This window comes from Schistocerca americana, chromosome 2, assembly GCF_021461395.2.
Source record: "Schistocerca americana isolate TAMUIC-IGC-003095 chromosome 2, iqSchAmer2.1, whole genome shotgun sequence".
In the NCBI taxonomy this organism is placed as follows: Eukaryota; Metazoa; Arthropoda; class Insecta; order Orthoptera; family Acrididae; genus Schistocerca; species Schistocerca americana.
This window is the reverse complement of record NC_060120.1, coordinates 246,995,750-247,018,950: the sequence shown is the minus strand read 5'-3', so window position 1 is coordinate 247,018,950 and position 23,201 is coordinate 246,995,750. Positions and strand designations below refer to the sequence as shown.

At 36.9% G+C, this 23,201-nt stretch overlaps 1 protein-coding gene across 2 annotated transcripts in view; it reads left to right on the top strand.

Annotated features, from left to right (window-relative positions):
• Positions 1-23,201, top strand: part of LOC124595519 (adenylyl cyclase 78C-like) — a 736,208-nt gene that overhangs the window by 634,917 nt on the left and 78,090 nt on the right. Inside the window, exons 10-13 of one of the 2 annotated variants that reach the window (XM_047134286.1) lie at positions 361-454; positions 3,948-4,190; positions 13,788-14,021; positions 14,110-14,172. In XM_047134286.1, coding sequence (XP_046990242.1) covers positions 361-454; positions 3,948-4,190; positions 13,788-14,021; positions 14,110-14,172 — 634 coding nt within the window. The remainder of the gene's footprint in view (positions 1-360; positions 455-3,947; positions 4,191-13,787; positions 14,022-14,109; positions 14,173-23,201) is intronic. The other variant, XM_047134287.1, reaches the window with a different exon arrangement.

Here is a 23,201-nt window from a genome sequence, read left to right as displayed (position 1 = left end):
TCATGTTTACTGTACAATTTTTTCTTGTTTTGTCCCATACTACCTCCTCCCAAAATATGGAAAGCAAAGAGCTTTTAGTGGAAGAGATTTGTTTCACCATATCGAAGATTAAGAAGTGCTCATAGATCTTCAGGTGCCAGTAAGCAATTTAGAGCCCATATTTGCTAGACTTTTTTGCTACTAGTGTCATGTACTTTCAACTGTATGTGTTTCCACCATTAATAATGATCACACTGTGTATTTCTGTTTTTCCTCTTATAGATTTTTTTCCTGAAACAGAGCTGGACAGCTTTTAACATAATGTTTACAGTTAACTGATTGCCCTGTTATCAATATACTGAGACTGATATTGGTTCCCAGGCGAGTCCACATCTCAAAGGCAACATTAGATTGTCTTAATAATGCCTATGAAGTGGAGCCTGGATACGGTGAGACCCGTGATAATTACCTGAAGGTAAGTGTCTATTTTACCTAGCCCAATGCAGTCAAATATGCATTTTTTTATTGTAATGCATGCTTGTGGAATTTCGTCTCATTTATGTGACCTGATTTGTGATTTTCCATCAGAGAGGTCACAGTTTGTAGTAATTGATGGAAAGTCATTGAGTAAAACAGAAGTGATTTCTGACATTTCCCAATGTAGTGTTACAGGTCCTGTGCTGTTCCTTATCTATATAAATGATTAAGGAGACAATCTGAGCAGCCATCTTAGGTTGTTTGCAGATGATGCTGTCTTTTATCATCGAGTTAAGTTGCCAGAAGGTCAAAACATATTGCAAAACAATTTAGGAAAGATATCTGTATGGTGCAAAAATTGGTAGTTGACTCTATATAATGAAACGTGTGAAGTCACCCACATGACTGCTAAAAGGAATAGCTTGAACTTCAATTACATGATAAATCAGTCAAATCTAAAGGCCTTAAATCCAACTAAATACCTAGAAATTACAATTACGAACAACTTACTTTGGAAGAAATGCATAGGAAATTTTGTGGCAAAGACAAACCAAAGACTGTGTTTTATTGACCGAAAACTTAGAAAACGTAACAGACTTACTAAAGAGACTCGTACACTGTGCTTGTCTGTCCTCCTTTGGAGTACTGCTGCATGGTCTGGAATCCTTACCAACCAGGATTAACAAAGTACATCGAGAAATTTCAGACAGCAGCAGTACATTTTGTATTATCATGAAACAGGGGTGGGAGCATCACCAACATGATACAGGATTTGGGATGGGCATCATTAAAACAAAGCCATTTTTCATTGCGGCGGAATCTTCTCACAAAATTTCAATGACCAACTTTCTCCTCCGAATGTGAAAATATTTTGTTGATGCTGATCTACATAGGGAGAAATGATCATCATAATAAAATACGGGAAATCGGAGCTCACATGGAAAGATATAAGTGTTCGTTTTTTCCATGTGCTGCTTGAGATTGGAATAATAGAGAAGTATTGTGAAGGTGGTTCAGTGAACCCTCTGCCAGACAGATTATCCATGTAGATGTAGATTATTGATAATGCTAGAAGAAGGTGACATAATGGTATCTATGACTGTAGTGTAAGGTAGTAGAGCCAATAAAATGTTCTAATGTCTATTGTGATATTCTTTTTATGTTGTCACCCAAGTAAATACTGGCAATTTTATGTAGCTATAATGTACAGATATTCTAAAAGAATCATGTGAATGTGTAATTCCTTAAGCAAAATATACACTTTATCAGTGCACTTACAAGTATTGCAGTGATTTATCAGTGCACTTACAAGTATTGCATTGAGAAGGTGGAGACAATGGGATGCAAAAATATATTCCATGTAATGAGTTTATGTTTTAGTGTTTGTGGGCTCTACCACCCTGAATCTTTTGTGGAAATAACAACTTATTATTATATTTTTAAAATCGATGACAATACATGCTTATTGAAGCACAGTAAAAACAAGCTCTCTGTATAATGGGTCTGCTGAAACAGTAAGTATGAGGTAATACTGAATGAAGTTGAACACATGTACCTGCAATTTATGGACGCCTGAGAGTGCATTAGGTATGTGGCAGTACTGAGTAAAGCTCAGTAATCATATCTCTCTCTCTCTCTGTGTCTCTGTCTCTCTCTCTCTCTCTCTCTCTCTCTCTCTCTCTCTCTCTCTCTCTCTCTCTCTTTAAAAACTGTTGTTATGAGTTGCATAGCCCACTTGATAAACTTAGTTTCCCTCACAGTTCCTTGCTGTTGTATGGAGCCATCTTCTGCAGCTGGATGGTTTCTATCATTTCCTTTCTAGAATGTATGCAAAGATATCACATATATAAAATAATCCAACATTACTCACTGAAAATGCTTCTGTAATTTTTTAAAGAGATCCATACAGAGTAGCTGTCTCTTTCTACCCAGTCACATATTTCGTATTCTCTATTATCTCTTTTTCTTTTTAGTTAACAAAACGAATCTTATGTGTGTGAGAGTACCACCTGTTTGTCTGAGGTGATATAAATCCCACACTACCAGTTGTTATTCCAGTATAAGAGGGATGATTTTTGTAGCTACTTTCTTTCACTCATGACATGCACATTTTCAGAGAGCACACATCAATTCAGATCACAGGCCTGCTTATAGAGGCCTCCTGGTCAGCCCCCTGACACGCTCTGGTGAGCCACCAAAGAAACATCATTGTTTAAGTGAATGCAAATGAGTACTTGGCCTATTCTTCACGCTGTATTACTGTGGTCCAATCAATGTGTTCAGCGCTATACACTATCTTACTTGTTGCTCTATAAAGTACTGTGTTCCGTACATTGTGTTTGCTCTTGCTACAACACAAATATCCTGCAGTTTCCAGTATCCTTTCACATAACCCAAAGTAACTGTGCTGTCATTAGAATTCATATCTGCTGCATTTGGAGCCAATTACCGGTCCATGTACCAGGCTGAATTAAATCTCACCGATGTTCATCTGAATTTGTTTGGAGCTGTCTATGTTTGATATTGGGAACTGTAGTACTGTGAAAATATTGGAGTTACAACAGATATTGCCTGTTAGTTCATAATTATATTGCATATACTGTATATCATGTTTCACTGAGGTTCTAGAGTTAAGAGTCCACAGTTTCTCTCTCTCTCTCTCTCTCTCTCTCTCTCTCTCTCTCTGTGTGTGTGTGTGTGTGTGTGTGTGTGTGTGTGTGTGTGTGAGTGATAAAACTAATGCATCAATGCTCTCTGGTGATGATTGACTATTGCTTCTTTCGAGTGCCAGTGTTAAAACAAACTGAAGCATCTTTTTGAAACAACCCTTTCCAAGCTATGTGACCACTGTGACAGTAACAACTGGAACCACACTGACAGATGCACAGACATAAAAGTATGACTGATCCTCTACTTGTTGGAATAATTTAAAAAGTATTTACCAGAATAAATATTTGAACAGTAACAACATAGTTTTATGCACAAATGATGAACATTGTATGCACGCCATTTACTGCAACATGTCATTTCGATTATGGAGTTCTCTTGAGAAAAATATCATTTCTGCTAAAACTGAGGAGGATGGTTTTTATATGTGGAATAATTGCTACTTTGTTGGTTCCTGTCTTATTCTGTCTCACTTCTTTTGGATTTTGACGCTCTTTGTAATGTTGTAGTTCTTGTTTTGTGAGTAATGTTCTTTGGTATATTGCTTTATTTTTATTATTTTTTGTGTCCTTACTCTGTACTAAACACAGCCTTATCTTCAAAAAGGAACAATCAGCCTTTCTTGTTACGGGTATCTACAAACCTCTAAATTTTACTTTCTTAATATACAATGCAACAATTTGTGTTGCATAAATAAAATATGGGACTTCAAATGTTTACATTTGCCATCTAAGCTCATTATAACAACCTCATTGAAGAGATTTTTTTAAATAAATCTGTGTAACTGTCTATTGATTAGTGAACATCTACATTTTGTATTTCAGGAACAAGGAGTTGAAACATTTTTAATAAAGCAAGTGGAGCCTCTAAGACCACGGAAGAGAGTATATCAAGGACGTTATTCAAGGCCACGGCTGTGGTCAGAAGATGAGAAGGCTGGGACAATGGTTACTGTTATCTCCAACAATAACAATAATAGTTCTGTCATCACCACTGCTCACAATAATCAATCATCTATAGATGACGAAACAACTACTGATTGGCAACCAGAAATTCCATTTGGAAATGTTTGTATCTGCTATGTTGACTTCTCACAGTTTATGTTGTCTTTTTGTTTCTGTGCTTGTTTGACTCCTCACTGATATTTTCCTGTGACCCACCAATAATGCAATTTCTCAGTTTGAAAATACATATATTTAGCTATAGCAAAGTTATGTCATTACTCATGTCATATATGAAGCCAAATATGGTTAATAACTCACATGAGATATTGATTTCACCACAGTTGAAAGAAGTAATCCAAAAGAGTTCATCATCCATTACCCATACATACAAATGTGTTCTGTACTTGCCTCTTATAGTTCTTGAGTTCTGTATGTACACTGATTTTGTTGCCTGGAATACCAGAGCACACTGCGCAATGGTGATTGAGTTGTGCTATTGCCTTTGTCATGAACACATGTTCTAGTTGAACGCTTGTTTGTGAACTGATCAGTCCCATCTTCAGAATCACATTGTTCAAAAGATGAAGTGATTTGGTCTCTAAGCGGAATTGATATAATCAAGCAAACATTGCTTGCTGCAGGTTATGACTACCAGGAAATTACGATTAGACATGGAAAGCATCACTTGTTTCTTCTAGCCTCTCTTAACGTATAATCATTTTGATGACCATAAGAAAATCAAAGATACAGTTGGCAAATGTCAGTGCCATGTGAAATGATTGTGGCTCTAAAATGAGAACGCCTACCTGATACATAGTGCACGTGATGTGTAACTCTAATGTGAAATCCACTGAGCCTCTGAATTTGCTTCAAGTACTCTTACTCACCGAGCACATAGTAGCACGTATTTAGAATTTTTCCAACTTATGAGATAGAAAATTCTACCCCAAAAATTTTTGTTTAAAAGTTGTTGCCATACTGCATACCTCACACACTGATGAACTGATTGATCATACCCACAATGTAACAGAACATTGATATGTCTTTTCCATAGAAAATGTCTGAAGTTAATAGTGGTATGGATTAAATGAGGACTGCATTTTAAGTTTTTAGAAAGATTTTCTTTTAAAATTTTCTTGCTTTTTCATGTGTTTAACAAATTCTCAAAACATTTTTTCCACTCTAATGTTGATATCTCAAAAAAATTGTTTTGGAAAGATCCAGTGGCTTTGTGAGGTGATGAAACTCATTTTGTTTATCATAAGGAAAAAAAAATCTTATAGCAATGAATCAAATGAATAAGAGTGATGAGGTGTCAATTCATTGTTTTTCTCCATCTAATGACATACCTCCATGAATGTAAAGCAACTAAGGACAGGCAGATTCAAACAGAAAAAATGACAATAATACAGCCATGTCAGGCATTTCCTGTCAAGTTATACAACAGTTTCAAGAAAAGCCATCTCAGACGCCACAAGACCATCCAACACATTAAATTCAATCAGACCTGTAAAATAAATGATGTAACACTTAGTTACATTACAGAATGTAACATAGCAATATATTGTATCTACCACATAATATGATTCTTGTATGTGTAAAAAGAAACATATATTACAGGCCACTGAAGATGCTTCTCAAGTGAAAGAAGCAAAATGCGTGTGGCAATAAACAAACTGACTTCAATTAGTTGCATAGACGGAATATACCTCAGAGTATGCATGTAATAATCAAGTTTTTGACATGCAGTTTGTCAGCCAGTACAGTCGTGATGAAGAGTAGTACAATGTTTATGGTTGCTTTTCCTGGTTTCATCAGTGCCTTGTGGCAAACAAATTGTTGCACACCATTCAGCTATAATGTTTTTTTTAGAATTTCTAAATCAACAGTTATGAAATGTCCAGTGTAATCAAAGAAAGAAGCCATCATTTTCTTGTAAATGCTTCTCCAACAAATCACTGTTATTGGTTTTTGGTTGATCTTGGAACATGCAAACAACTGACTGCTGCTTAGCTTCTAGCTCGTACAAATATAATCAAGTCTCCTCTCCTGTTATAATGTTGTATACAGATTTTTCATTTCATTTGTGAAATTTGTTGATCATTTCATTACACCAATTGACAAATGTGTTTTTCAGCATGGTCAAATTGTGTAGCATCCAACAATTACAAATCTGTAAACAAAGATTTCCACAGCCATTCTGACTGTCAGTAAAATTCTTTTGAATATGTGACTGCATTGTGAATATGTTAAATTACCTGACATTTTGGCCATTGTTGCAAATGACATTCCTCTTGGTGCTGTGCCGACTGCTGAATGAAAAAAAATTACATTCTTATATACTAGGGAAAAAAATTGTACTTGTACTAAGGATGAGCAGGAAGGGTGTCAGACATTCTTTATTGGTGTTTGCTTTGTTTCTAGTCATTAGTGGAAACAGGTGAATGAGCAACAGGCAACAGTTGCGAATTAGTGCTGTTTAATAGCTGCCTGGTGCTGGCTAAAGTGTGCCAGTACTCTGTGTGCCTACACCCATCATAGTCTTATGTGCCTCTGTGGGTTGTTCTGAGAATGCTGTTGTCCCATAGTGCTGCTACTACTGGCAATCAAGATGCTGGGTTGGAAATCCAAACCTTTCTTCTCTGTTCATGTTGGTATGTCACTCAGCCATTTCTGTTGCCTCTCAAATCTTCCTTGCCAAGGTAAGGGGCTGTTTGGCCAGTACACAGGCTTCTTGAAATATTATCTGTTTGTCTGACTCATCATCGTGTTCTGCCATTGCTGCATTGGTGTGCCGTCTCAGATGAACATATCTTTCACATTCAGTTATCCATCTCACCTACATACAATAGCCTACACTCATAGCTGATTTTGTAGACTGCTGCAATATTTAGCGTGTCAGTTGCATTTTTCATTGGCCAAGAACATCTTTTATTTTGTTGCAGCTCCAGAAAACTGAGCTAATACCAGATCTGCATAGAATTTTGTCCACACTTTGAGCCCATGCATGTATTTTAATAGAGATGTGTTTTGTACTTCCTTCTGCTATTTTGTATTACCTTCATCCTGTGTTCCTATCTTCTTCAGCTCATAACCACTGACTCCAAAAGCAGACCAGAGGTTTCTTAGTTGCTCTGTTAGATGTACGTCATTCATTTTCCAGGCTCTCTTTGTTAAAGTGTGCAGCGACTGATTTATTCTGCATAGGGCAATGTTGGGAAGAGGCATGTAATTACCTGTCAGAGCTAGGGGATTTTCTGTACATTCTGTGGCCAAGCTTACCATCTAGGTTTCAGTAAACTTCCATGTTGCGGAAAGGCCGCTCTTCGGTCCCCATGGTAAATTGGATTTAGCTATGTTGTTGATTGAGGTGTTGGTGAAGGTTCCATCTCTCTTCTTCTCCATGTGGTCAGATGACAAAGGTATTTTCACCTTAACAGAGACAGCATTCGCCATAATGGTGTAGACTGGAGAGCTTCAAAGCCAGTGGTTATGAGTTGAAGGTGATTGGTAGAACTAAGGTGACACAGGATGGAGGTTATAGGGAAGAGGGGAAGGAAAAAAAAAACATTGCCCTGTTACCATGTGTGCAAGGGTTCATTGGACATGTTAGCAAAATTCTTCACAGACCACATGTCAAGCCAATTTTCCAAAGCAGCAACAAAATAAAAAATGGTCTTGGCTCAGTGAAAGATGCAGTCGACAAGCTACGTACTGTGGGAATCCATGAAATCAGCTGCAAATGTGAATTAGTATATGTGGGCGATGTGGGGGTGACTGATTAGTACACGGATACCTGAACGTGAAAGGTACATTCATCTGAGATGGCACGCCAATGCAGCCATAGCAAAACACCATGAAGAGTATGGGAAACAGATAATATTTCAAGAAGCCCAAGTACTGGCCCAACAGGCCTTTACTTACTGTGAGGAAGAAGATTAGAGAGGCAATAGAAATAACTAAGTGACCTGCCAACATGAATAAAGAAGATGAGTACATACTTACTATGTCTTGGCTGCCAGCAGTAAAAGTGCTACAGCATGACAGCGTTTGCAAATCACATTCGCATGGGAAACAAATGCAGCCATAGGTACACAGAGTACTGGCACACCTCAGCATGCACCAGGCAGCATGAAAACAACTGTTTTTCACTACTGCTAAGTGTTCCTGATTGACCTATTTCCACTAATGACAAGAAATAAAGTAAACATCAATAAAAATTGTCTGTTTCCACTAGTGACAAGAAATAAAACAGACAGCAATAAAGTGTGTCTAACACCCCTCCTCCTCATCTTCAATACCCTTTAGCAAAGCATGAAAACAGTTTCTTCTACTAGCATATAAGAAGTTAAGTTTTTCTCATTTATCAGTCAGCACTACACAGATGTGCCAAGTATTATGATTTGTCCATAATTATCATGATTTGTAGGCTAAAATTATGGTCTTATGGGAGCCATATCAAAATTATAGAATTTGCTATTTGATTTATCTCATTAATTTGACAACACCGTGTTTTATGTTGCATCATTTTGTGAACCAGTATTGTTTCAGTACTAATGCAACACTCATTATTATCTGTTTAGCACAAACTATTATCATATACACAAACATTTATCTAATACAGGGGTGCCTCATGAACTTCACTACTGTGGGTGCGTAAACTTGTTGTATTATGTTGAAATTTGAAGTCACGAGTACACTAGCAGAGTAGTTTTTTGCTAGGCACTTTTCTTATGCCTTCACAATTAAGTCAAAGGGCTTTTGAACACATCATTAGCAAATGCAACCACAGTTCCCAAGTTATTAGTGACATATGCATTGCCCTATTCTGTGTTTGTGGAGAATTACACTTTTTAACCTTTACACAGTGTATTATGTTGTTCGTGTGTAAATGACAAAAGTTTCAAGTCATTAGTTTTTTTCTTTGAAAATTCCTTTCCTTGCGCTTACCAATTTTGCAGTGTTTTTAACTGTTTTGTCTTTTGAGAATTGGTCTTATTTCACACTCGACTAACATTTTATATTTTGGGAAACAAAACCCTGATTATAATTTTTAAATTTCCAGCACCCTACCTTGTCTTTCTTACTTGGAGTTAAAGGCCTAAATTTTTACTTTTCAAGCATTATAATTAGGCTCCAAATCAAGATTTTTTTATTGTCAAATTTTAAAAGCAGTTCTGGCCAAGGGCTCCTGGACCCCCCTCCCATATTCTTTTGTCCCCATTATTGATAGCTTCTTTCCATACTTGACATCTCTTAAAACACCCTGGGGAAGGCCATTTGCTACAGTAGCCTAAATGTAGGAGAATTTTACATATTGATAATGTGGTCACAAACCCTGAGAATTTTATTGACAGGAACAAATCTGTTACACAGTTAAATATATGCAGAATGCAGTGTATTGTAGTCTTAAATATGCCTATGGCTGTTTATACTTTGAGTAAAATCGCATATGAAACTTCATGCATCATGTAACTTGTGTAGAATTGCCACCTTTGGCAAGTCAAAAGTTGGGACCTGCCACATTTGACTAGCTAGAAGTTGGGACACTTAAAAATAGAAGGTAGCACTTCATATATTAAATATGCAATTCTTTCTAACATTCTGAGAGATACTATTAATGCCATCACATGAATTCAAAATGTGTCTCACCATTTCCATGGTGCTTGTTTCCATCTTATGACCATTATAATCTGTGTTTCATCCAGTTTGTCTAAATCGGTAGCTTTCCCTGTATTATGTACATGGAATCAAACTGTGTGATTTCTCTCTGTAAAGATAACACTTTGAGTTGCAGACAGGCACAATGAAACAACTGTTTTTCATTGTACCTGTGTGCAATTCATCGTGTCATCTTTATAGCAAATAACAATCCTACCTTTTCATAATGTTGTTGACATTACAACCTGGGCTTCCTGTTGCATGATTTCTCTGTTTTCCTGGCAGCCTGTAATACATGTTGCATCACTGCAACCTGCATGATCATGCATGCTTCTTCTCTCAGTGTAGGGCTGATTATAATGATCCAAATATTCAGTGCTTAGTGTGTATTCTTCAATGAAAAACAAAAAGATAGTGTGTGTTCCCTTTATATCTGTTCACATGTTTTGCTAATATTAGTTGATGTTGTTGCTGGAATCTAGCAAGTGTCTCTGTACTACTAAACTTGAGCTACTGATAATTAATGAGGTATTGATTGTTGTTGAATATGTCTATACACTACATGTAGCTGTTAAGGGCATCAGGTGCGTATTTTTGTTTGAATGGAGTTCACCTACCCATCACAAAAAGTGCTCATTGTATGATTCATGTGACATACAGTAACAAAGGACTGGATCATTTTGTTTCTGATTACATACAAAAATTTTCCGGATTCTAATTTTACTTGTACTAGTGCGATACTCAGATATTTTATTGACCATGGAAGCAAAACATTAATAATAATACACATATCCAGAATTGACAGAATATAGCTGTGACATTGTACTGTGTTCTCTGGTACTGTAAAGACAGGGTAACATGGGACAGTAACTATAGTCAGGCTTTACTGCAAGCACTATTGAATGATAATAAAACCAGTCTTATTTGAGCCTTCTGTCAACTCAGTACATAAAACTGTAATTCAGACAACATGAGAGAACTAAAATGATGATTTCCATTGACGTTGGATCCCACATGTACATTCAATAAACTCCCAGAACGAATTTTTCACTCTGCAGTGGTGTCTATGTTAATATCAATCTTCCTGGCTGATTAAAACTGTGTACCAGACTGAGACTCTCCTAGGAAATTTCATATCAGCACACACTCAAGCAAATAGATTAAATGTTTCAAAACCTTGGATTACAAATGGAATAAAAGTATCTTGCAAAACAAAAAGAAGACTGTACTTAATGTCAAGAGAAAATAATGACTACAGAGCTAAATCACATTACAAGTTATGTTGTAAAATTCTAAACAAAGTAATCAGAACCTAAAAATGTACATATTTTCAAGAAAAAATAAATACCTCTAATAACAAGATAAAAACTATATTGAACATAGTAAAATGCGAAACAGGAAAAACTAATCAGGCAAATGAGGAAATTATGTTAAATGTAAATAACGAGTTCATTAGAGATACCTCCAAAATTGCAGACACTTTCAACAACTTTTTCCTTTCAGTAGCAGACAACTTAGGTTTGCACAGTTCCTCAGAAGACAGCTTAGAATGTTGAAAAAATGCATTTCTGCAGAAGTTTGACAAAATTCAACTATATCCTATCTCACCAAAAGAGATTTCTAATATTATTAGCTCTCTTAAAAACGATGGCTCCAATGGTTATGATTAAATCAGCACTACCATAATTAAATGTTCCTCCTCAGAACTTTGTGACATACTGAGTTACTTATGTAATGAATCCCTCCACAGTGATACTTTTCCAGATAGGCTTAAATATGCTATTGTCAAACCATTACACAAAAAAGGAGACAAATCACCAGTGGAAAACTTCTGTCCCATTTCATTATTGGCAATATTTTCAAAAGTGTTTCAAAGGGTTATGTACAATAGGCTTTATAAACACTTACTACAGAAAAATATTCCCATCCACAGTCAGTTTGAATTTCAGAAGGGATTGTCAACTGATCAAGCTATATTCACTTTTACAGATGATATATTAGAATCAATAAATCAAACGTTGTTACCACTTGGCATATTCTCTGATCTGGCTAAAGCTTTTGATTGTGTTAAGCACGATATCCTTATACAGAAGTTAAAATATTATGAGATAACAGGAGTAGCAGGCTCATGGTTCTCATCCTATATTTTTAATAGAAAACAGTGTGTCTCTGTATCAGGCTTACCACATAACAATAGTCATTCAGAATATGAAACCATCAGACAAGAGGTGCCCCAAGGCTCTATTTTAGGTCCCTTGTTGTTCCTATTTATTATATTAATGACCTTCCATATGCAGTGTCACAAAATGCAAATTTTGCCTTATTTGCAGATGATACAAGTATTGGTATAAAAAACAGTACCTGTGATCTCACTGAGCAATCAGCTAATGAAATATTTGTAAATATCAATGAGTGGTTAACAGCAAATGGATTGTCACTGAATTTTGACAAGACCCAATACATACAGTTTAGTACCTCATAAAGAATACCTGACCCTATAAGTATAATGTATTCAGACCATGAAATTAAATCTGTAGACAGTGACAAATTCTTAGGGCTACAAATTGACCACAACCTAAATTGGAAAACTCACATTCTAGACTTAATGAAACACCTTAGTTCAGCTGCATTTGCAGTATACATGATAGCAGAAATAGGTGATCTAAAAATGAAGAGGTTAGTTTATTCGGCCTACTTCCATTCACTAATGAGTAATGGAATCACCTTTTGGGGAAACTCCTCTCACAAAGAGAATATTTTCAAAATTCAGAAATGAGTCATTAGAATTATATCTCATGCCAGTCCTACATCAACATGCAGAGACCTCTTTAAGAAAGTTGGTATTCTAACCACTACTTCTCAGTACATATACTCATTGATGTCCTTTGTCATTTCCACCATGTCTCTTTATAAACAAAATAGTGCAAAACATGATTACAATACCAGAACCATAAACAATCTGTATAAGAACTATAAAAGCTTAACATTAGTACAAAAAGGAGTCAAGTACATGGATTCAGTAACTTACCATAGCATATCAAAGGTCTTGTAAGTGATAAAAATTGGTTTCGGAGTGAATTAAAGAACTTCCTGTTGGCCAACTCCTTCTACTCCATCGATGAATATCTTCATAAGGATTATAGCTCATAACTTTATCTGCATTAGAATTGTACAATATCCATGTACCTAAGAAAAAAAATTGACTCTTTCCACATCCCAGAGACTCCTCCCCAAGGGATCCATGGAAAACCATAAATGTAATGTAATGTAACACTCCTCTTCAGAGTGTAAAGACATGTCTTTACATATCCTTTCTTCCAGAAGTGCTAGTCCTGGAAGATTCATGGGAAAGTTTTACAGGAGAACTTCTGTGAAGTTTGGAAAGTAGAAGATAAGGTACCGGCAGAAGTAAAACTGTGAGGATGGGTCACGAGTCATGCTTAGGTGGCTCAGTTGGTAGAGCACTTGCACATGAAAGGTGAAGGTCCTGGGTTCAAGTCTTGGTTTGGCACACAGTTTTAATCTGCTAGGAAATTTCATATCATGCACACTCAACAGCAGAACCAAAAATTCGTTCTGGATACAACCCGCAGGCTGTCTTGCCCCATGTCCTTTCTTCCTGGAGTGCAAGTTTTGCAGAAATTGTGTGAAGTTTGGGAGGTAGGAGATGAGATACCAGTGGCAGTAAAGCTGTGAGGACAGGTCATAAGTCATGCTTGGGTAGCTCATAAACCACTTGCCCACAAAAGGAAAAGGCCTTGAGTTTGGGTCTGGCACACAATTTTAATCTACCAGAAAGATTCATACTATAAGCTGCTTTTATTTGCCCTTTCTCCATGTATATATCATAGGGACAAAATGAAAATAGATTTAGAAATTACAGAAAAAAGGCAACTGGTGATACTTGGTAAGGACATCAGGCATGCATGCAGTGGTATGCCATATGTATTATAGAAGGAACGAACTCAAAAAGTTTGTCTCCTCAAAGATTTTTGTGGTCTGTTTGTAATTCCTTGTACAGATTATGCTTGTACACTGAAATGTAAATTTTCTTTGCAGCTTGACTATAGCAATGGAGCTATGGGAGATCCATTTCAAAATGATGATACTGATGATGACGATGATGAAGCAGGTCACAAATCACCTCCACCGGATATTCATCACCTCACTATGGCTGAACAAGTTGATGAAATCATTGATCACAGCATAGAAATTGAAAGCAATAAAAGGATGAGAGATGCTAATGTTAATGCATGGACACTACATTTTAAGGACAACTCTATGGAAAAGAAGGTATATCAGGTTAAACATGCAAAATCATTGTTGTAATGAATAGATAAATGGAAATTCTGATACTACTTAAATGCATATTTATCCACAGTTGTGTACATTCAGCCCCAAGTTTGATACAGAATTTGGTCCCAGATGTACTGGTAGGAAATGGGTAATTATGGCTGCTGTTGTAATTAAATCCTATCAGAAGACAGAAGAAAAGATGAGTATATGACATGAGAAAATGAAATGTAGACAGCATTGAAATATAAAGATGTGAAGAAGCAGATGTTAAAAATAAACATGCAAAAAGACAGTGAAAAATTATAATACGAGTCATAGACTAGGACGTCTTGGAAAATACTGTCACACAGCTACTATTTCTCAAATATGTCAAATAAACATTCATTTTTTTGTTTAGATAAGTATAGTCATTGTGATAGAAGGAATGACAGGGGGATGGACACATACAGAGAAAACAGAAATGTAATCTTCAACATTTTCAACTTTGCTTGTGCATTAATGCTCCCCATTTCATTTCAGTCACTATTTGGTGCACTTGTCATGGTAATTTACTACAAAAACAATCTTATTTAACACAAAAATTCATATATTTTCTTTCCATTTTTCTCATGATGTTTTCATCATGAAATAATTTTAGTTGTACTTATATTTCTCGTTTTCAGATCTGTTAACCATATCATACAAAGTATCACATTATTGACATTTGAGTATGATTATACCATTATAAAATTATGAGACATAAATTCTGGATCATAGTAACCTCTAGGAGGCAAAATGGCAACCCTACTGCTGATAGACATACTTTTATGTGTGTCTGCCAGCAGGACTGACATTTTGTATCTGAAGATCACTATTGACAAGCAGTTCTGTCTCATAAATATGTAGTTTTCTCAGGAGTATTTTTCTTATAATCATATGTTCAACCTAATGAGTGCATTGGACCTTCACTCTAGCAGAATGCAATTGAACGACAAAACAGTATTGATATAGACAATATGCACTAGACTCTCGCTAATACGGCCCTCGGTAGTCCAGCCTTTCAATAATCCAGCACACTTTCAGCTTCTATACGTTCAACCTGAAATGACACCTACAATAATGAAATTTCATCTGCAACAATGTTGTTGGTTAATTATAATGTTCAACATTTCTGTAAACTTTGAAACTGTGGCTTCCCTTACGAATCTTTATCATGGCTTCTAAAGGCAAACATGCTATGCTAGACCTCAAGCAGAAACTCGAAATTAGATATAAACTGAAGTGAGGTCCTTCACAGAAAACCATTGTTGCTGGGAACAGTGTTGGACAAGAAATTATTTATGACCATACTTCAGCAGAAAAGAGGTAATCATAAGCTCACAGGAAAGTCATGATGAAACTGATAAGGAAGAGGACATAGGAGGAGAGAACATGAGGATATCTCAAACTGCTGGTGCTGAAGTTGAAGACGTCTTGCTGTAGTACATTATGCAACAATCAGAAACATAGCAGGACCTATGAAATGATTGTAAAGCCGTTGTGTGATAAAGCATACTACCGTCACATATCATCACAGAGACAACTAAAACTTTGGGACATGTTTCATAGTGAATGTCGAGTGATACTTATATGCATGTATACACTCAAGGACTAAGTTTTTTTGTAAAAATGAATGTATCCTTTGATTTGATAAAGTACAATCCCTATGTGTTTACATTAAATTTTAGACACTCTCAAAAATCTGTCACTTCCACTAATCCGGCACTCGTATGCGCGAGGAATAGCTGGTTTAGCAAGAGTCTAGTGTATAACCTCAGAACAAGGAATAGTGATGTCTGTTATATGTTTAGTGTTTAAGCCATTTGGTTTTTGGACTGCCTGTGGTTAGATGCCCATGTGTGATCTTGTTCCATTCAATAGCAGGAAAACAGTATTCACATTGTACACCCAGTTTGTGTTTCATTCTGCACAAGTCAAGCTGTGGATTATCTTCAAGTGCATATCATATGTAGTCACATATGACAAAGTCTCCCTGTATCATACAGTTAAGATGGTTGGAGATGGCAAATATGTATTGAAATCAGCAATGAAGGGATTATAAAAGTGAGCTGCATTGGCCGTAAATGAAATTATGCTAAGTGCAAGTTTAGTTTGGCTCTCCCAGCATTTAGCCATTGCCTTTACAGTCTCGTGTGATATGTCTTTCTTCGCATTTCTTTTTCTCTTGTTTCTCTTTTTTTGCTTTATTCTTTTCCCCCTACCAACTTTTTCACATTTCACCCCTTCTGCAACCACATATTGCCAATTGAAAGATCTCACGTTTGATTTATGATTTACTGTCAGTCCATTATTAATACTCAGGCTTTTGACACTTTATCTCTTGTAGTATGCCCCACTCTGACATCATGAGCAGCTCCTTTTCCAGTACTTTTTTTTATCTCCTGCCTGCTTTCTTCCCCCCAGTAATGAGACTGCTTTTAAAATTCAAGCATTATTATTTAATGTACATTTTCCAACTTCATGCTCTAATATTGTTTTTCCTGTACCAATTAAGTGCTTCCTTTCTGTCTTAGAGCATCATACCGATTGTTTTACTCTTAGGTATGGATCATAATATTTACTATCTGCTGATGTTATGGAGCTATTTAGATAAAATGTATATGTATTTTTATCATTCAGATTTATTTATCTTACCTTGTGAACAGTAAATGTATTCTAAATATCATAGATTGATTTTGAAAAATATATCCAAGAAAATTAGGTGCATTGCGTTAATTACAGAGAAAACAGTAGTGTCTTGAAAATATGTACCGAGTTCTTATGTTGTTGTTGTTGTTGTTGTTGTGGTCTTCAGTCCTGAGACTGGTTTGATGCAGCTCTCCATGCTACTCTATCCTGCGCAAGATTCTTCATCTCCCAGTACCTACTGCAAACTACATCCTTCTGAATCTGTTTAGTGTATTCATCTCTTGGTCTCTCTCTACGATTTTTACCCTCCACGCTGCCCTCTAATACTAAAACTAATAATAATTCATCAGCTGGAGGCACATCTAAAATTTATTGGGTGATAGAATTGTCATCAGGTGCACGAGATTGTTTGCAGTTGTGCGATATGTCTAGTGTGCTCATGAGATTTGAGGTCCACATGTTTGAATCCTTGACCAATTTAATTTGTTGCCAGTTCACCTGCAGAATGCTTGATTAGCTATGTACTTTCCAATGAAAAGGCTAGACTTTTTTGGGTATGACATGTTTGATAACGTCCCATGAGTAACAAATTACACTGACAATCAATGTACAATGTGCCCTGCTCGGTAGGTCCTTAGATAAACAATGAAAATTTAATAGCTCAGATACTTTTCCATGTGTATAGCATATTGTTTGTTGTTGTTATTGTTATTGTTGTTGTGGTCTTCAGGTTTCCAAGCTAGCCTGTCTGTGCAAGAAGTATCCAACATAGGACACATAAGTCCACTTACTGTCCAAGCCAGAAAATATTTCTGCAGGTAACTGCATAAGTCTCCATATTCACACCATGACTCACCCAGAAAAAATAAGAAGAAATTTGTTTGATGTTTTAAATCTTGTTCTCTGTGGGCAGTTGTTGTTGCTATTTTCCTAAATGTGAAACCTTGTGGTTTGAAAATCTACGACCAATTCCAGTTCATTTATTGAAAGAATCATAAGCTAGATGTACAGTTGCTTTGAATTGAAGTTCTTTTTAATATGTAATGCTATAATGGGAGTAATCACTCGCTGTGCATAAGAACTACTAATCAGTGGCTGGACACATTTTAAATATATTGACGACTATGTCAGCTACCAAATTAAGCTGCATTTGGTAACACTCTGGGCTGATATTCAGAGGGATGCCAATTCAAATCAATGTCCAGCCACACAGAGTTGGGTTTTCCATAATGTCCATAAATCATTTATAATGATTCCCTTCACCATCCTTTACTGATACCAGCTTGTGCTCCATATCTGGTGACCTCCTTGTCTACATTCCTTTTTTGTAGCTCACCTAACAAATTTGTGGTTGTCCTGATGAAGAATGCAAATTTGCTACCCGAGCTATGGGCTTGCCTAATGAGTAAGGTAGCACAATTGCAAGATACTGCCTTTGCATTAAGGACAGTGGTTCAACTTTCCATACGAAGGCAAATCTCATATTGGTTTCTTTGCAAAGGACATGATTGATTCCCTTCCCTGTTCTTCCCCAAGCTGTGCTAGTGCTCCATTTCTATTGACCCCATCTGTGATGAGATGTTCAACCCTACTATTCCTTCCATCTTCCTTTTTGTCCTTCTTCATACCACTGTTTACTTTCTACCCAGGATTTCCCATTATTGCACTAGTAATTCTTAACAGTGCAGGTAATTCATAGTTGTTACTTTTCTGTTTGATATTGGAGATATAAGGCTCTACTGTTGGTCCACTTTGAAGCAATCATCTATTTCTGTGTTGGAAGATGTCTACAGGTGTAGAACATAACCAAAGCTATGTTCAGAGAGGCAGAGACATAACTGATTTAAGACTACGAAAGCTGTCAAGACAATTATTTTAGAATTATGAAACGTTTATTGTGCTGCTTGCATATGATGACTTTTATGGAGACCAAACAACTCCTATATGAGAATCAGTGTGTCTTCTGCAAGCATCAGTCGTGTAAAACTAGGTATCTTTTATTCATGAGATCCATAAGACAGATAATGAAGCTCAGGTGGCATTGTGTTTCTTGGCTTCCAGAAAACCTGAGAATTCCACACTATTACCTAGTAAACAAAAATGTATGTGTACAAAACATCTAAAGAAATGTGATTAGATTTAATATTTCATAGCAATCAGAACTCAGTATGGTGTTCTTAATGGGTAGACATAATCGTAAGCAAATGAAATTTGGTATGGTGGATGCTGTTTGCAGTTTATGTAAATGATCTTGTTGATAACTTTCATGGTCTCCACCAATGGCACAGTTGTGTACAAGCAAGTGACGTGATTAGATTTAATATTTCATAGCAGTCAGAACTCAGTATGGTGTTCTTAATGGGTAGACATAATTGTAAGCAAATGAAATTTGATATGGTGGATGCTGTTCGCAGTTTATGTAAATGATCTTGTTGATAACTTTCAAGGTCTCCACCAATGGCACAGTTGTGTACAAGCAAGTGACGTGATTAGATTTAATATGTCATAGTAGTCAGAACTCAGTATGGTGTTCTTAATGGGTAGACATAATCGTAAGCAAATGAAATTTGATATGGTGGATGCTGTTCGCAGTTTGTGTAAATGATCTTGTTGATAACTTTCAAGGTCTCCACCAATGGCACAGTTGTGTACAAGCAAGTGACATCTTTGAAACTTCTTAAAAAAGGCAGAGATATTTGCTCATTTTCAGCACATGGTGGAAAGATACGCAGAGGAGTCCAAACTTAAACAAATATAATGTAATTCATGTACTAAGATCCAATATTGTTTGACTATGCGATCAATGATCAGTGGTTGGAAACTGTCACAAACTGCAGATATCTAGGAATTTGTGTCTGGATCAGTTTAAAATGGAACTACTTCATGAATCTAGCCATGGGAAAGGCAAATGCCAGGCTCAGCTTTATTAGGAGAATCTTAAGGAAGTGTGGTTCACTCGTGAAAAAGGTCACTTATAAGACCCTTATTTGACCAAGTAATGACTATTTTTCATCAGTGTGGGGGCCTTACGGAGCTGGTTTAATGGAAGAGTTGGAAAGATTGAAAGAAGTGTTGCATAGTTCATCACATATTTTGTCCACACATCTTACAGAAATTCAGCCTGTCGTCAAAGACATCATCTGGCTGCATTCCCATAGGCTGTTCGAGTATTTTGTATGCAGAAGAAACTCAAGCTTCACATCATGGGATTGTTTAGTCAATATGAGTGTGCCACTGAACTGCTCAACAAACTGCAGTGGGAGATGTTGCAAAGCAAATAACATGCAGTGTGGAGAGTTTTACACTCAAAATTCTAAGTGGCCACATTCCAAATGAGTCAACAAAAATATAGACTCTACAAAATACATTCATGTAATGATCACAACACCAAAACCAAAGAAATTTGCACTTATTCGGAGGGGCTACTGACTGTTTTTCTTCCTTCATACCATCCATGGGTGGAACAGAATGGCAGTAAATGAAACTAAAACAGTATGAACCATCTGATTCAAACCTTATGGTGGCTTATGGAGTATGGATATAGCTATAAGTGTAGATTTCCAATATGTATACAAATTTTGCCAAACAGTAGTAAAATTAAGTCTATATTGAGTTGTGTGAAATATTGGTACAATCCCCCTTCCCCCCTTCCTCAATTTTTGTTTAATATTTAATCTGCTTAACATTGTTCGAACTCAATCAGTATTTGATGTTGAACTGCCATTTTCTTTAACCTACCATAATACTTAACAGTGAGAAAGTAATGTAAGAAAATAAGGACATTTTACTGTATGTTTGCTAAGAACAGATATAAATATTGTTTTAGCATTGTTGAACAGACCAATTGGTGACTTGTAGCCCAGAGCTGAGTGGAGAATCTGAATCAGTAGCTCAGGCATTTCTGTGACCATGTAGACTGCAGATTCCTCGATTTGCACCATGGGTTGGTCAGGTATCTGGTTCTGCTTAATAGGTCCTTTATATACGGGAGGTGGCTACATGGGTAGCTGCAGCTTTGGGAGTGAACTGGGTGGTTTTTTAGGTTAGACAGTCTTGAGAGAGAACAAAAATGGTATCATTCTCAAAGAGTACAGGTTAAATGAAGGATAAGGTTAGACCTAAGGTCTGTAGGTTTTTTTTTTTTTTGGTTGTCAGTCTACTGACTGGTTTGATGCGGTCCACCACGAATTCCTTTCCTGTGCTAACCCCTTCATCTGAGAGTAGCACTTGCAGCCTACGTCCTCAATTATTTGCTTGACGTATTCCAACCTCTGTCTTCCTCTACAGTTTTTGCCCTCTACAGCTCCCTCTAGTACCATGGAAGTCATTCCCTCATGTCTTAGCAGATGTCCTATCATCCTGTCCCTTCTCCTTATCAGTGTTTTCCACATATTCCTTTCCTCTCCGATTCTGCGTAGAACCTCCTCATTCCTTACCTTATCAGTCCACCTAATTTTCAACATTCGTCTATAGCACCACATCTCAAATGCTTCGATTCTCTTCTGTTCCGGTTTTCCCACAGTCCATGTTTCACTACCATACAATGCTGTACTCCAGACGTACATCCTCAGAAATTTCTTCCTCAAATTAAGGCCGGTATTTGATATTAGTAGACTTCTCTTGGCCAGAAATGCCTTTTTTGCCATAGCGAGTCTGCTTTTGATGTCCTCCTTGCTCCGTCCATCATTGGTTATTTTACTGCCTAGGTAGCAGAATTCCTTAACTTCATTGACTTCGTGACCATCAATCCTGATGTTAAGTTTCTCGCTGTTCTCATTTCTGCTACTTCTCATTACCTTCGTCCTTCTCCGATTTACTCTCAGACCATATTGTGTACTCATTAGACTATTCATTCCGTTCAGCAGATCATTTAATTCTTCTTCACTTTCACTCAGGATAGCAATGTCATCAGCGAATCGTATCATTGATATCTTTTCACCTTGTATTTTTATTCCACTCCTGAACCTTTCTTTTATTTCCATCATTGCTTCCTCGATGTACAGATTGAAGAGTAGGGGCGAAAGGCTACAGCCTTGTCTTACACCCTTCTTAATACAAGCACTTCATTCTTGATCGTCCACTCTTATGACCCGTCTCTCCCTATAGCTTACCCCCACTTTTTTCAGAATCTCGAACAGCTTGCACCATTTTATATTGTTGAACACTTTTTCCAGGTTGACAAATCCTATGAAAGTGTATTGATTTTTCTTTAGCCTTGCTTCCATTATTAGCCGTAACATCAGAATTGCCTCTCTCGTCCCTTTACTTTTCCTAAAGCCAAACTGATCGTCACCTAGCGCATTCTCAATTTTCTTTTCCATTCTTCTGTATATTATTCTTGTAAGCAGCTTCGATGCATGAGCTGTTAAGCTGATTGTGCAATAATTCTCGCACTTGTCAGCTCTTGCTGTCTTCGGAATTGTGTGGATGATGCTTTTCTGAAAGTCAGATGGTATGTCGCCAGACTCATATATTCTACACACCAACGTGAATAGTCGTTTTGTTGCCACTTCCCCCAATTATTTTAGAAATTCTGATGGAATGTTATCTATCCCTTCTGCCTTATTTGACTGTAAGTCCTCCAAAGCTCTTTTAAATTCCGATTCTAATACTGGATCCCCTATCTCTTATAAATCAACTCCTGTTTCTTCTTCTATCACATCAGACAAATCTTCACCCTCATAGAGGCTTTCAGTGTATTCTTTCCACCTATCTGCTCTCTCCTCTACATTTAACAGTGGAATTCCCGTTGCACTCTTAATGTTACCACCGTTGCTTTTAATGTCACCAAAGGTTGTTTTGACTTTCCTGTATGCTGAGTCTGTCCTTCCGACAATCATATCTTTTTCGATGTCTTCACATTTTTCCTGCAGCCATTTTGTCTTAGCTTCCCTGCACTTCCTATTTATTTCATTCCTCAGCGACTTATATTTCTGTATTCCTGATTTTCCCGGAACATGTTTGTACTTCCTCCTTTCATCAATCAACTGAAGTATTTCTTCTGTTACCCATGGTTTCTTCGCAGCTACCTTCTTTGTACCTATGTTTTCCTTCCCAACTTCTGTGATGGCCCTTTTTAGAGATGTCCATTCCTCTTCAACTGTACTGCCTACTGCGCTATTCCTTATTGCTGTATCTATAGCGTTAGAGAACTTCAAACGTATCTCACCATTCCTTAGTACTTCCGTATCCCACTTCTTTGCGTATTGTTTCTTCCTGACTAATGTCTTGAACTTCAGCCTACTCTTCATCACTACTATATTGTGATCTGAGTCTATATCTGCTCCTGGGTATGCCTTACAATCCAGTATCTGATTTCGGAATCTCTGTCTGACCATGGTGTAATCTAATTGAAATCTTCCCGTATCTCCCGGCCTTTTCCAAGTATACCTCCTCCTCTTGTGATTCTTGAACAGGGTATTCGCTATTACTAGCTGAAACTTGTTACAGAACTCAATTAGTCTTTCTCCTCTTTCATTTCTTGTCCCAAGCCCATATTCTCCTGTAACC